Source organism: Podarcis liolepis (assembly GCF_965112155.1).
Source record: "Podarcis liolepis genome assembly, chromosome: 9".
Taxonomy (NCBI): domain Eukaryota; kingdom Metazoa; phylum Chordata; class Lepidosauria; order Squamata; family Lacertidae; genus Podarcis; species Podarcis liolepis.
Window position 1 is genome coordinate 25,837,884 of NC_139564.1, and position 16,137 is coordinate 25,854,020.

The 16,137-nt window shown below is 41.4% G+C and overlaps 1 protein-coding gene across 2 annotated transcripts in view; it reads right to left on the reverse strand.

Moving 5' to 3' along the window:
- Nucleotides 1-10,898: 10,898 nt before the first annotated feature.
- The window catches only part of ZGRF1 (zinc finger GRF-type containing 1), a 31,317-nt gene continuing 26,078 nt past the window's right edge, over nt 10,899-16,137 (reverse strand). For both annotated transcript variants that reach the window (XM_083459182.1, XM_083459181.1), the window contains exons 22-27: nt 15,994-16,121; nt 14,598-14,721; nt 14,050-14,226; nt 12,481-12,615; nt 11,800-12,061; nt 10,899-11,367 (exon numbers count right to left, since the gene is read on the reverse strand). In XM_083459182.1, the coding sequence (XP_083315308.1) occupies nt 11,348-11,367; nt 11,800-12,061; nt 12,481-12,615; nt 14,050-14,226; nt 14,598-14,721; nt 15,994-16,121 (846 nt within the window). In that variant the 3' untranslated portion in view covers nt 10,899-11,347. The remainder of the gene's footprint in view (nt 11,368-11,799; nt 12,062-12,480; nt 12,616-14,049; nt 14,227-14,597; nt 14,722-15,993; nt 16,122-16,137) is intronic.

A 16,137-nucleotide genomic window follows, 5' to 3' on the forward strand; every position in this document is an offset into this window, starting at 1 on the left:
ACTTTAACGAGGTGCCAAACTATACAGAGACTAAGCTTCACACGTGCTCAACATATTTGTGTTTGGAACCCTCTACCAACGGGATTAATTAAACCAGACACAGTCCTGCCAGGCATCAGCAAACTTTTAGAAAAACATGACAAAGAAAGAGGCCTTATTTTATTCCCACTGCACTATTGTGGCTAAGCCACCCTCGCTCTTTATAGGAGTGCAATCTAGACCTCAGTGGCTCCGCAGAGGTGCAAAGGCAGCGTCTCAAAAATCAAACTCAAATATGTCTGCTTAAAACACGACAGCGCTCACTCATGTTCTTTTGGGACATTGCTTTTGACATGACCCTGGAACGAATGTCTCTCTGCACAGCATTTGTATCAGTTCACAACCTTGTCAGGCCAATTACAAAATGAGATGCCTTTAAAATCTAAATTAGTATAATTAAAACGCATCACAGTAGACTAGGGTTAGCCAAGGTGGTGCCTGCCTCCAGATGTTGAACTACAAGTCCCATCAGTCTCAGCCAGCATGCCCAATGGTAAGATGGGAGTTTTAGTCCAACGCCTTGACTATTCCTAAATAAATGCAAAATCCCACAGTGAGCTAGTTGCAGAAAACTTGTTGACTTAGCTGGGCGAAAGATCTGGATTGCAAGCCTTCAGTTCAAACCTGAACATGAGTATTCAGAGACAAATGTCACAAGAGTTAAATGAAACTTACTGGTGGTAACCCAACTAAGTTACATTTAGAGTAGACGGTAGACCAAGTGAAACAAGTTAGTACATTGATTTCAGTGAGTCTACTCTGAGTTCATTTAAAGCACTAGGATACCTTTTTAAACAGTAATGGCTTCCCCCAATGCATTCTGGGAAGTGTATATTGTTAGGGAGCTGAGAGTTGTTGGGATATTCCTATACTGTACCCTCAGCTAAAATTTCCAATGTTTTAACAACCAATTCCTCTTCCCGGGAAACCCTGGGAATTGTACCCCCCCCTCTCTCTCTCTGTTTAAATCTATTTTTATTTCTTGGTTTATAAAAGTATGTGCAATGTCTCTTTTTTTCAAGTTACATTTTCTACAGATCAGTTTCATTTGTTGAGACATTAGTGTTACATTAGGAAGAAAAGGGGGAAAGAGGTGGAGGGGGGAATGGTGAGTGGGGTCGGGGTCGGGTGGCGATGTTTCTATTTTATTTAATGTATACGTGGAGTTTTGTGTCAGCATCACTTGTGCAGGTTCTCTTTGCTATTTGTGTTCCTTTGGTGGTGAGAGAGGTTGGGGTTGGCCCTAGGGTGTGGTTGTTTGTTTGTGATTGGGTGCGGTGAACTTTGTTTTTATGTGTGAGTGGGGTGGGTGAGTGTTTTGGATCAGGTTTGCCATACTGATTCCTATGCTGTTGGTGGATTCTTGTTGGGCTGTGTATGTGATAAAGGGGAGCTATACCGGGGTGAAGGCATCTTCTTCTATTTGTCCCCGTGTCAGTTTCAGTTTATTGGTTAATTTTTCTAGAGGCTGTTTCCCATACTATTAGGTACCATTGGTCCATGCTTACTCCTGATAGGTCTCTCCAGTGTCTGGTTATGAAGTTTCTGGCAGCTGAGAGTAGGTGGGTTATGAGTTCTTTGTGATGTGAGTGGGCATTATTGTCTTGGAAGATGCTTAGTAGGGCCAGTTCTGGGGTGATTTCTAATACTTGTTTAGTTATTTTGCATATTTCTTTTATGGCTGTTGTCCAGAACAGTTGGATTTTGGGGCATTTGGAATTGTACCTCTCTGAGGGCAACTGGGGTATCCTATCAACACTCAACTGTCATAACAAACGACAGCTTCCATAAATCTTGGGGGGAAGTCATGATGGTTTAATGTGCTATGATACTGCTTTAAAATGTATAGTGCAAATGTATTGTGCCACAGTGCAATCCTAACCATGTCTGCTTTGAAGTAAGTCCTATTGAATTCAATGTCAGGTCTGTGGGAGTTAAGAGTGCAGGCTTAAGAAGATTGCATTTTATGGCTGCAATCCTAAACACACAATATAATCCTATGCATGCGTATTCAGAAGCAAGTCTCATGGAGTGCAGTGGGTCTTCCTCTCATGTAAGTGAGCATAAAAGTGAGCAGCTTTAGCTGTGAATAATGTCAGCTGAACATTTGCTTTCCCCAGCTCATAAGATCAGACACTGTTCCGTGTGCTTGAATCCCCCAATTCCTGTTTTGTATTGCTGTTTCATTGGATTGGGCTGGGTTTTTAATCGTACAGTGGTACCTCGGGTTAAGTACTTAATTTGTTCCGGAGGTCCGTTCTTAACCTGAAACTGTTCTTAACCTGAAGCACCACTTTAGCCAATGGGGCCTCCTGCTGCTGCTGTGCTGCCGTAGCCCGATTTCTGTTCTTATCCTGAAGCAAAGTTCTTAACCTGAAGCACCACTTTAGCCAATGGGGCCTCCTGCTGCTGCTGCGCCACCGGAGCCCGATTTCTGTTCTTATCCTGAAGCAAAGTTCTTAACCTGAAGCACTATTTCTGGGTTAGTGGAGTCTGTAACCTGAAGCATCTGTAACCTGAAGTGTCTGTAACCCGAGGTACCACTGTACATGTTTCTCATCTCCTCATTTAATCCCCACAACAACCCTGTGAGGTAGGTTAGGCTGAGAGGCGGTGGCTGACCCCAAGTCATCCAGTGAGCTTCATGGTCGAGTGGGTATTCGAACCCTGGTCTCCTAGGGTTGGTCCCACATAGGCTGGCCAAGGCTGGGTTAACCCCAAACCACCCCCAGCCTGATGAAATCTCAAAGGTTGAATTGTTCTAACAATGGTTGCTTTTGCTCTCTCACGTATCATTTTATTTGCGCACCATTTTGTCCAGGTCTGGAGAGAGGACATGGAAAAGGAGGGGCGGGTGTGGGGGACACTGAGAATGTCTTATTTCAGCTCGTCCTCAGTCTGAAGCCAAACGTGACCGAAGACAAATAGACGCGGCTGGAGTTTGTGGCTGTCTTTTAACTTTGTCTGAATTGAAGAGGCACTTGTGTGGTCCCTAAAGTGCAGCCTGGTGAAACGAGGCTGAACGGCTATGCAAAGAGGGAGGAGGAGAAGCAAGAAGGAGTTGGGGGGGGGGGATAGATGGACAGGAGGGAGGCACAGAAGGACGGAGAGATCCCAGCTCCCAAACTGTCCAGCAAGGGTCAAACTGTTCAACTCCAGCCCCTTTCGCTTGGCTCAATCCTCCTTTAGGGTAACAACAAAAGGCCAAAGCAGGCAAGGCTCAAGAACTGGGAGAGCACAAATGATTTAAGGGAAAGGGCAAGGAACTGGGAGGACAGGGCAGGGAGACCTTTAGAAAATCCTTTGTGGTGCCTAAGAAGCTTGAACGTCGGCGTGACCTCAAAGACCTTAAAGTTTATAGGGGAAAGACCTTAAACTGTTGCCGAGAGACCCCAAACCACGATCCGGCTGCCCAAGTTGTGTGATGCGACAGGGTGTCCCTCCACTCATGCCAGCACTGCAAGGTTTCCTGCAGGGGGTGTTGGTGAGCCCCCTTGGAAGAGGCCTTGCACCATGTTTCCTTCTTGGCTTTTGAGGCCTACTGAGGGGAAAGAATGGAACTACAGTGGTCAGTTCTGCAAGGAAAATATAAGGGCTTGCTGCAGTTCCAAGATCTCCTGGTCCCAAATGTGAAGCGAGTATCTTTTGTTCAGAAACTTTATTATTATATCACCTCCATGGTTAATTTATAAAATGAGAAATGATTGGTATTGGCCAGACATTCTGACTTGGAAGCCCTGCCCTATTTGAAGATGCACAGGAACTGGCTCTGATTCCTCACTGGTGATGGGAAGGCACTCTGCATGTGCTCCGATGCAATCTTTATTCTGGATTTACCATAGAATTAATTAGTACTTGGCAGAGATTTCTTGACTAATTAAGGTCTGTTTGGAAGTTTACTTAGCCTATGCACTGCAGCAATGGAGACAGTTCAGTCCCTGCTGAATTGATCTGTTCTAGGTTACAACATATCTAGCATTCAGTGCTTTTTCCCTAGAAAAATAGGTGCCATAAAGTTGTTACAGTAAGCGCCATACATTTTAACAAAAATGAGTGCCCCCTAAAAAAAAAGGCACTGCTAGTATTGGCTTGTTAAAATATATATTTGCTATATCTTATTTGCATTCTACATTTTATAGACATAGCCAGGGATTGACTGCCACGCACATTTGTAGCAGCCTTGAAAATAAGTCTGCAAATTATACTAAATTATATAACCTAGCTTTGGGTGAGGAACTAGTTTGTTCATATTGTTAATCTCAGACAGGTAAAAGGAGTAGGATTTTAGGGGGTCCAAGGCCAGCAAGGAGCCCAGACTCTAAGATTTCATTAAAATAAAAAAGTAAATCAATTGAACATTTCTGAAGAAAGTTAGAACAGAAAACGCAGAGGCAGATCAAACAGTTCAGCATTTGGCAGGCAGCCCCAGCTTGCTTGCTGCACATTTCTGAAATAAATGGATCCATCCAAAGCATTATAAAGCCCTTGTGTGTGATGGTTGTGGGGTAAAGCAAACTTTCTCATCCTAATATATCCAGGTTATGAGAAATTAAAACACTATTGTTTGTACAAAGTGCTTTCCACTTGTAGTTTGCAGTTGCCTTTGGGCAGAAGACAGTTTTCATGCACCAGAGCAATTGTTATCACTAATACCACTATCGGACATATTTGTGAGGCTTTAGCTGCATTAATATATATAAAACAAGGTTGTACTTCCCTATCATATTGGTCTCAGAAAGGCAGGAAAATCACCCACAGAGCAAATAGGGCAATCTATTCCACCAGCAGCTGCTACGAAAGTCCGCTGTGAGATAGGCGGGGCAAGCAGGTTGAGACAATTGAGATTACCCATGGAAATCCTCCTGGTTGTGCCATAACCTGCAGGTGTCTATTTGGCATCCACCAGGCAGAGGAACATAAAAAGAGCCTGCTGGATCAAGCCAATGGCCCATCTTAGTCCAGCATCCTGCTCTCAGAACTAAATGCCTATGAGAAGACGGAAAACCAACTATGGGAAGCCTGAAAGCAGAGCCTGAGTATAACACTTGTGGCTTCCAGCAACTAGCATTCAGTGAAGGTAGAGCACAGCCTTATCCTCCATTTCCTTGCCTTTTCTTCTGGTGGCAAACACTGTCTGGCAGTGTACAAACCAACAGTGCTACACTGAAAATATTTTGGCTTACCATGGCTTTTGCTGGCCAGCCATCATGGTATTTTAAGGTTATTTTTACAGTCTACCTGATGGTTTATCTTGCTGCATTTAACTGTTTTGATTGTACTTGTACTGTAACTTATGATCTTGTTTTACACCACCCTGAGATACCCACATAACAGTGTATACTTTTTAAACCAATAATTAAATATATATATATATAGTATGAGGGCTGAAGTTGGTGAATGCTGGAAGGATTCTGGCAAGGGACAAATACTTGTGTCATTATCATCAACACGATTTTTTTTTGGGGGGGGGAAGGATTCTTCTCCATTCCCAAAATGGAGATAAACTTAACTCAAAAGTAAGAAATGAGGTTTATCTACTGGATAACTCCAGCAGAAAATTAGTTCAGAGGAGTATTAGGTAGGACAAGGGGAACCCGGGCTTAAATGCTTGCCCAGGCATGACACTTACTACTGGGTGGCTTTCACAAGTCTGTTTCTTGGTAGGCTTAAATCTGTTTCACAGGGCTTTGTGGGGAACTATCAGATAGTACATTCCCACTCTGGTATAGGGTGGGAGACAAATATAACCACATGTACCAGATTTCTTAAAACTAAGGAGGTTATTTGCCTCTGGAACTGTTCCAGTCGCATGATCTCACCCATTCTAAATGATGCCCAGTGCTGTTTTTCCATGCCTGAGAACTGATTTTTTAAGAGATACCTGGTCCACAGCTATCTGTAAAAAAAGCCACCACTTCTCCTCTTAAAATACATAGCATAGATGAATTGCACACGGTCTGCCCCATACTGTTATCTACACCTGCCTATGAAAGATCTTCAATCTTCAAGAAGGGTGCAGATATTTTTTATTTATTGTTTCCAGGTGCAAAGCAGAACATGAGAATCTGCCTTGAATTACCCTGCAGCAACGAGGGCTTATAGTGGTATTTAAGCTAGGTCCATTCATTTCAAAGGGTCTACTCAGAGTAAAACTTGAATACCACTCTTAATTTCAGTGCAGGCACAGATGTGACCAGCTCTGACAGGGCTCAGTCTCGGATTCGGCAAAATAATTTGGCTCATTTGTGGAACAAGCTTCCTCTGTGCGTGCACCAAAAGGTTATTTGAAAAATCCCTTAGGACATCTTTTACATACTGAACACAAGCTAGAAATGACATATTTTTTCCATACCCATTTGCTAAAGCCAGGCTCAAAAACTATAGGGAAAGTGTTACAGGGACATACAACAGATAAATGTGTTTGTTTTTTTTATGGAGGAGGGCACAGCAATTTTCTTTTACTTTCCTTGCAGAAAAAACAGCTTGACAGATGGGCGCCCTTCCCTGGTCTCACTGGGAGATGCCTATACCCATGTAGCTTGGAGGCATCCCTTGCTTGCAACTATTCTCTCTGCTCCCCCCCTCCCTCCCCGCCAGGGCCACAATGTGGTAGCTCTCTGATTGTTTGCTTCCCGATTTGCATGGCAGGTGCAGCCCTCCACATAGTGATTTTTAAACTCCAGCCCCTCCCTCGCTTTCTCCTCCCGGGGCGGCAGGCTCTTCCCTCCCTAGGAACCCCAATAAGCTCCCCCACCCCACCCTGCTTTCCCAGAAACTCGAGGATTGCACAGCCAAGACGCAGTTTCCCCTTTCCTTTCTTCTATAGATGTGGCCAAAAGAACAGCCGATTGTGAGAAGAGAAGCAGCCAGAAGCCCAGAGAGACAAGCCGGCAAAAAGGGACATTGGGCAGGCAGGCGAAGGTGCGAGTGAGAGAGCACTAATCGCTGAACCAGGAGACAAATACGATTACCAGCTCCGAGCCTTGAGTCAGAAAGTCTCATAGACTTTAAGATGTTAATCCCCAAGCTAATCCTTCCTTTGGCGTGTAGGAATAGTGCAGCCACAAGAGTTGTTTTGTTATTTATATTGGCGTTTAATAAAACTCAGGCAGTGGTGAATGGGCTGCCCACTCTCCAATGGTAATTAATTCCCTATTTCAGTGACCCAATTGTGCTGGGATAGAGCAGCGGGACAGTCCCACTGCCCCAACCCGCCTTTGTGTAGCTTACATGGCTCTCGTGCTTCAACAGCTATGGAAACCCATTCTTTTGATGTCATTCAAGGAGTTTTCCTTGGGCATCTTCTAAACTTCAAGGACTCTTTTCTTTTCCCAAATGCATGAAAAGCAGGCCTGGCTTGACCACCTCTGTAGAATTTAATGATTTGTTGAAAGGGCCCTTGGGGAAGGAGGGGGCAGGAGAAGGAGATATAGACAAACAGATATGGGGGGGGGGGGAGAGAGAGAGGAGAGAGAAAGGAGGGGGGAGAGAGAAAAGAAAATCTGACAGGTTCATATACACACATGCACACACATACCTCCATCATTCAGAGTACATCACATGGAATGAAACACTCGTGGTGGAAAGTGTTAGAAATCAATGAATGGGACTTACTATCAAGGCCGTTTTGGGTACAGATGAAAAGTGCATTCAGCAGCAGAAAGCAGTTTCTGCAAAATAGGGGCAGATTATATGAAATGGACACATGAAGATCATGCAGCACCTCCGTAAAAGCCGTCTCCATACAAGTAGGCCGTCTATGTCTTTATACACACTTCAAAAAAAAGAAAAAGGGGGGGGGGGAGCCCTTAGCAAGTCACAGAAACAATTCAGAATTCGACTAAGAAAATACAGAGTGAACCATATGGCCAGGGTAGCTTGAGTTGGCTGCATTTTCCCCCAGACAAAGAAGGGATTGAGAGTTGAAGGAAAGGAGAAAAAAAACCAACTTTCCGGCTGATGAAGCTGTTGTCTGGAGGCAATGATCCCAAATCTCAAGGCTTTATTCCAAGCTCCGACTGAGACGTGATATGTCATATGATTAGCATCTTTCATATTTACAAGAGAAGTATAGGCTGCCAGCCTTTAGAGAAAGGCGAGAGAAAGAAGGGGCATATGCTGAAATGGATTTAGCATTTGAAAGAGAGAAAAGAGATCGGATAAATACACTTAAACGAGGATTTAGTTTTACTCCTGTTGAGTTCTAATGGATTGTTGATTGAGATTTTAGGGAGCTGGAACAGGGGTGTCACCAGTAATTTAAAAGATGCTATTCATCCCTTGACTATTCCTTCTTCTTCCACACTTCGCTTATTAGTGGCCTCAGCAGCAGCTTGGGCTAAAAGAAATCCTTTTTAAAATAACCAAAATGTGATAGTGAAGCTTACTTTCATTCTAGAAACGCAGATAGCCTACAAAGTCTTAAGAGTGCAATAAAGTTTTAGTTTTCCTGAGAACAACTTCAGTCTCTGTTGGCACCAGACGTGCATCACATCTGAATAATTATCTTAAATTCATGTGAGATTACGCAAATTTTCTTTCTTCATTTCTTTTAAAAATTAGATGACCCTTGGTAGTTCTCTCAGCACTAAAGTATGGACCGAAGAGAGAACGCTGGCACCACCTAATGGACGATCTTTATTTTATGAGAAACATCAGGTTTAATCTATGTTTTTTATCTTTAAAAAACAAAATAAAAAATTAAGAGTTTTAGGAGATCACCACAAGCTAAATCACTGTATTAGTATAAAATACTATCTGAGAAAGCAGAGAACATTTTTTTAAAAAAGAAATTGTTAAAAAGTTTCTACACTACTCTCTTTTACTTTTCCATAGTGTACTGGGAAATAGGATTTCCTGCTTTTCAAAAATCAACTTGAAAAGTTTGTGCTTGATGGGGCAGTTTCAATAGATGCCATAGATCTAGCAGAGGGGATTTTAACCCTTTCCCTACAATGCTATTTTCCCAATGGAAACTGCTTCCCTTGCCCTCCAGAAGCTGGTATTTGCCCTATGGGGAGAAAGACACAGGAATCATTTAGGGTTACTCAGATAATACATGTGAAGTACTATGAAGATTTTGAAATATATAACTTATGTACCTACTAATTATTTTGTAGAAATGTTAACTTTACAGAGAATTTAAGATACTCCTTCTAATTTTTCCACAGGCTTGTGGCCCATAGATTTATCTATTTCGGTGGAGGGAGTGGGTGTCCAACTTTTCTGAAGTTTAAATGGAACTTGCTTGCAAATAAGTACAGTTAGGATTACGCAGCTATTTACCTGCATTCAGACACCAGCTTTCTAAACTGCTGGCTTTGGCATGCTAAACTGGAAGGGAAGGAAGCATTTGTGCAGGGAAGTGCTTAATAGATATGCGGGGGTTTGTAAGATAACCCATCATTAGAGCAGTAAAGGTAAAAGGACCCCTGACTGTTAGGTCCAGTCACAGACGACTCAGGGGTCATGGCGCTCATCTCGCTTTACTGGCCAAGGGAGCCGGCATACAGCTTCCGGGTCATGTGGCCAGCATGACTAAGCCGCTTCTGGAGAACCAGAGCAGCGCACAGAAACGCCGTTTACCTTCCTGCCAGAGTGGTACCTATTTATCTACTTGCACTTTGATGTGCTTTCGAACTGCTAGGTTGGCAGGAGCAGGGACCAAGCAATGGGAGCTCATCCCGTCGCGGGGATTTAGACCACAGCACCACCCGCGTCCCCCATTAGAGCAGGAGCTCGTGCTAATTTCACAATCTTTAAAAGATCAGGTTTCACACTGGTGTTACAAAAGTGAGAAATGCAAGAATAAGTTTAACAACACTTGTTAAAAACTGCCTTGCGACTTCCTCCCCTTCCCAGCATCTCTGCGAATCCCATGCTTGAACAGCCCAGTGGGAAGGCAGGAGAGCTCATGCTCACAAGCTGCTTAAAAGGTATCCCAGATGGCAACAGGAACCTCCCTTTCCTGCAAAGTCCACTAGCTCTGCAAAGGCAAGATAATGAGGTGGGAAGAGAATAAATTGCCGGACCATAAAAGATGGAACTTTGTCATGATGGAACCTGCCATGAAGCCAGGCATGAAGGAAACTGGAGAGGGGTTGCCACTGTCACTGGGCAACTCAATCTTCATTTGAATAATCCTGCCCAGTAGAGCAAAAGGGGAAGGAGCAACCCATCCTAGAATTCCCTCCTCCACTGCAGGAAAATCTTCTAAGAAAAGTAGAAAAATAAGAGGCCTTGCAAAAAGCAAGGCAAAGCGAAAATGAAACCTAGAGCTAGAAACTTCATGAACTGAAAAGTGTGGTTTTTCAAAATGATTTTCAATCTTTGCTATGAAAGAGTGTTTTAGTCTCAGGCAGCCTACAAGGAGTTGTCAGAATCTATGGTGGAAATGACATGGTTGCAAATGTAAAAGGCTGCTGCTTTAAAGCATGGGAACAGCCCAACAACCTCACAGTAGAAATATGCTGCAGAAATTAGGTGTACTATTGTAGAACACACCATGATGATCAATAGAGTATGTATTCAATCTAAGCACAGAATTGTAGAGTTGGAAGGGACCACATCTAGCCCAACACTGTGCAATGCAGGAATCTTTTTGCTCAACGTGGGGCTCAAACTCACAGCCCTGAGATTCAAAGTCTCATGCTCTACTGACTGAGCTATCCTGTTGAGTGATAAACTCAACCTGCAGAATATTTTTTTAATTGCCACCAGCTTTTTTTTGTCCTTTTCTCAATAAGCTTTCATCCATAAGACTATTTTATATAAAACACAAAGCCTATTCAGATACTACCCATGATAAATCCATCTAAAAGTTTAATTCCCTGTTGAAAAAAATTCCACAATAAAAGCAATTTTAAAATCCTGACTTTATTCCAGAGTACTTAAAATGCCATTATAACAATTAAAAGAACTACATATAAGTAAAAGGCTCATTTTCAAAGGAAAAGCCCACTTTCTAGTGATCGTATCTATGATTTTCACTGCCTTTTGTGTACCTTTTGATGCACGTAACTAGACCAGCCTTCCCTAACCTCGTGTCTGGGGCTGATGGAGGCATCAGGTTGGGGAAAGCTAACTAGAGTATAGGTGGGACATAAAACAATTAACAAGTTTTAACACTGATTTTCAAGGTCTTTAAAATATTTTACATAGAAACAGCACAAAGTTAATCACTTGTTTTTTGTGATAGTGATTTTCTTTTAGATTTTTCCTTTTCCTTGTTTATTTCTTCTTCCTCCTTCTTCCTTTCCACATAAGATTTAATAATGTCATTCAGTTGCTGCTCACATTGGCTAACATGCTATAATCCATTTTTTCTTCCTGTGGTGAAACAGTATAATTATATATTAAAGCAATCTTAGTTTTTAATATTTAGCCACTAAACAGAGTGGCCTAATACAAGAATCTACAAAGCATCTACACACCCAAGAGAGGTTTGGATTTGGGCTTCTTGTACAACAGCCTGCCATGCCTGTTAAAGCTGAAAGCTAATGTTTTAGCTGGTGCCAAAACGTCAACTAAGGACTATATTTACTTGTAAGTATTTTTAAATCAGTGTGACTTTGTAATGTAAACATGATTAGAATCAACCTAACAGTTACAATAGTTACACATACACCACACCAATTCTTTCATCAGTAATAAATGAACTTACAAATATTGACACACAAAGAAGGTTATGTTTTATTGCACTAGATTCTCTGGGAACAATATAGCAATAGCTGGCTATATTTTAAAAGTAGGCTGCTTTACCTGCACAGTGCTGAATGATACATCTCCATAGTTTGTTCTTGCTTAGACAGTTTTGATTTCCCACTATTAATAAATGTCGCTTCCCTCTTGTCAATGCCACGTTCACTCTCTTTTCTGAATCAATGAAGCCAACTTGTTTTGTCCTTACACAGGATAATATAATGATTTCTTTCTCTGCTCCCTGGAAGGCATCAACAGTGGACACTTGGACTGCTTTAATTTGGGAAGCATCTGAATGTACAGCATTAAGCAAGTTACAAATCTGTAGACAAAAACAGATCCAGATAATTACATTTATTGTTTTGCAAATTAAATAAAATTAAAATAAAATTTTATTAATAACTTGATACAATTAAGTTTTGAACTTGCTCACAACAAACAAAATGTAAATATTAATTAAGGTTCCTTCTGAACCTTAATTATCACCCTACTGAAGTATAACCATTTCTATGCTTATTGAGAAATTGTAATCTGTCTGTAAAAAGAAGGGTAATTTTTAATTAACCTTTAGTTAGTTTTGAACGTAATGATGCTTAGCAAAGTTAGAAGGTCTCAATAAGAAAGCAAGGAAAAAGCTTGTTGGAAAACAGAAAATTAAAACAGAAAACTAAAATTAATTTTTACATCAATACTGTACTGATAAACATTTTACTGAAATGTGTTTTGGTGTGCAACATATACCTTGCTCATTTGTGACTTATAGAGGGATATTACTCCAATCATGTTTCCTTCTATTCCACTGGCAATCAGAGACTGGATTAATTTGACAGTGAAAAATGATTCTGCCAAATTGTGGAAACTGTTGTCTTTTTCCACCTAGAGAAAAAGAAACAGACATATATTATGTAATGTAAGAAAGCCCATGAGATATCATCTGGCCCACTTGGGGGAACAAAGAAAAAAACTTAATTCATAATAATTTCGGTCTAATTATCATGTAGCCTTTGCGATAGTTTCCAATGCGATGCTGACAGACATGGGTTTGAAATGATGTGGAATGCTGTATACTTGTGTGAAGAAACTCCCACCCAACAGGCAAAGCCATTTCAACAGTGTCCGTTTCACCACATGAAATTAAGTCATTCCAGTGATATCGCTCTCTGCCCAGAATGGGAGCTACTTCAGAGATAAAGCTTCCTTCTCCCAACTGGAGATGATCACTGTGGAAAGTGGGGCTGGAAGTCAGCTGTGACCAGCTGATCAGTGGTGACTTCAGGATCAGCTACAATTAGGCACTCCCAGTCAGGAGTGCCTGAAGGTAGCCAATCCCTGCCCCAAAGATTGTAGTTAAAACAGTGCCATTCGGCTGAACAATGCTGTTTTCAAGCTCTGCTGGGATCTTTCTTTGCCACAGAACTTGAGTACAAGCCATGCTGCAAAGGAAAAATGGTGATGTCAGGTGATTGACAGGTGCATAGGCCACCTGTCAAAGTGGCCCACTTGGAAGGGTGGGGGGAGACATACCGATGGATCTGGCCTCCAAGGTCAAAAACGTTATTTACCCCTTTGCTAAATGGCCAAATAACTCATAGAAAAGCAGCCTTCAGCATTTCTAAATGATCTTTCAGTCATATGTAGATCATCACAAATGATGATCAAAGAAGTCCTGTGTTTGACTGCAATATTTGAGGCTTCCTTCCATGTAGTTTTGGGTAAAGGATTTAAGCCTCAAAAGAGTGTTGTGGCCTACATATTGAACAACATCCTGAATATGATTTTTAACCAAAGTGTACTTCTATCCCCAAACAGAAGGATAAGCATTCTAAAGCAGCATTGCATTATCCAAGTCTCAATTCAAGTAAAAAGATTTCAAGGTCAAAATATTGATTAGTTGGCTGCATAAGGGATTGGAAAAGCTATGGAAATTAAGCCCTGGGAAAGTGGAAGCTGGACTGTGCTTTAGTAGCATGTGCAAATAAAAGAACAAAGGGGATAGGCAGATGTTATGGGCAAATTTATAGAGGAGAAGTCTATTAATGGATATTAGTCACGATGGCTTTATGGAAGCTTTAGGTTCAGAGGCTCTGTGCCCCAAATGCCAGCTACTGAAAAGCAGAAACAGTGGGGGTTATTGTCCTCTTCTTCTATTGCTACATAAACACTGTATTGCACCTTCAAAAACAAGCAAGTTTCAAATCCAAAACTGATGCCTTGGTTTGTAACCAACTTGTCCCAAATAATCCAACACTGCTCTGGCAATAATAAAGCATGATATAATCTTAACAGTTTAAACATAAATATATCATGTACCTGCTCTAAGCCATTGACGTTATAGAAACAAAGTGTTGGTAACCAGTCAATCAGAGGGCTTCGATCTGCTTCAGAAATACCGTCCAGCAGGCTCCCCTCATAAAATAGGTCATTGGTGATAGCAGATATAGCAGGGTGACAACGATACTGCGTCCTAAGCAATATTGGCTCATGTCCCTATGAGGGAGGGGGGGAAAGGAAGTTGTTGTCAGGCTGTACATACCAGTACTAAAAACTACCTATATTTTTAGGATCATGTTATATCTTTTGGTACATTTCAGAGAGCAAAATGAGTAAGAGTCATTGGGTCACAACTATAGCCAGTCGTTGTGAGTTTGAGCAAGAGAAATGCCAGCAGAAGGCAGTGCACAGAAGATGACTTTTCCACATAGACCTTCCTCCTGGCAGCTCCCAGAATGGGGTTGGACGTTGTGCATGGAACAGAGAGGGATGTCTTCAAAATTAAGTTAAGAAAGCAAAGTTCTATTACATAATAAGGTTAGCATCATAGGAGGAATATCTTTTTCAGGATAAATAGCAAGACATACCATCAAACAGAGTCGATCGAAGAGGGTTTGCTCCAAACCATTACTATGTGCACTTTCAGACCCTTGAATAGTGGGTGGCAGTTGCTTAGGATCTCCAACCAAAATCAGCTTTTCACACTCAAACCTATAAAAAAACCCCACTTTTGACCATAACACATTATTTATTTTCTTTTTAAAATGTGTGTGCTGCCTTTTAGTCCTAGGTTTTAACATCAACTACACCATTGTCCAAAATGAAGTTCATTCCCTAGTGCCCTAAAACGAAATAATATAGTTAAGAATGCAGTCTGTGGCTGCAACTACAGGGAATTAAGCTTTCATCTTCCTTGCAATCACAAGCCAACCTCTTTCTCCAAGTCCTGCCTTGGCCCTACTCTCTTTAGACATAGACTTGGGCTCTCCCTTGCACCACAGAGAACTATTAGGCTTCTTTCTGACCATAGCATGATTAGCGATAGCTCAACAATGAAAGAACCTCTGAAATACCTCTGAACACATAGGAAAATAATATCTGGGATACAGCAATGTCTGAGTTTCACCAGACACAGGAAGGTGAATAAAGGCATAATGGAACGAGATAATTTTCCAAGAAATATAGACCTCTTTCTTTAACTGTGTACACGACCAAATTCAAGACCATGCTATATCAGCCACTCAATCTTCTCAGTGGAGGGGTTACGTTAAGTAATTATGTTTGAACACTGAATGTGTAAGCTTATGTCTAAAGTCAATGGATAAAACAAACATCATTAGATGCATTGCTGGATGAGTGTTTAATGGTTCTTGTATTTGTTTAAAAACCAAATACAAATTAGTTGTAAAGAAAAATAGGCAAGTTCTAGCCAAATGTAAGCTCTCTTAAGCATCATTCTATGTATCATGAATTTCAATAGAACAGACTTAAATACATGCTTAACCCTCTTATTAAAAATACCAGGGCTTAGGACTGCTAAAATTTGCCAGGACTGTGACTGGTTATTTGCCTTCATGATTTAAGTAACAGATCTTTTCAACCACTTTGCATATCCCACCTGGGACTGACTGCCCTCTCCCAGCCCCACTATCCTGGGTCTCCTTTCCACGTGTGACAAAAGTATCTGAACAAACAAATATTCAAAATGGCAACATTCCTAATTCTGCATGCATACACTTAAGACAACTTACTGGAATTCAGAAAACTGGTGAAGAAGAGACCTACATACTTTATTCCAGTTACATCATTTGCTATTTTTAGTGCAGACTGCAGTCATTGCTGCATAAAACCTTACACACTGCTGCATAGAATATTTAGTCTATCTATTTTGACTAAATCATTTTCTCAATATCATAAGCTTTTTAATACATACAAGAATAAGATAAGAAATTCAACCCTCAGTAATATTAAAAGAGGCAATACCTTGCAATAGGAAGAAGCGATGCAGGTTCTGTCATCTGACTGCACTCATCCAGAATTACTATAGGGAATTTAAGATTTTTCATGCAAGAGAAAGGGCAGGCAGCACAGGTAGCTCCCACTACCCTTACCTATGTTATGGGGGGA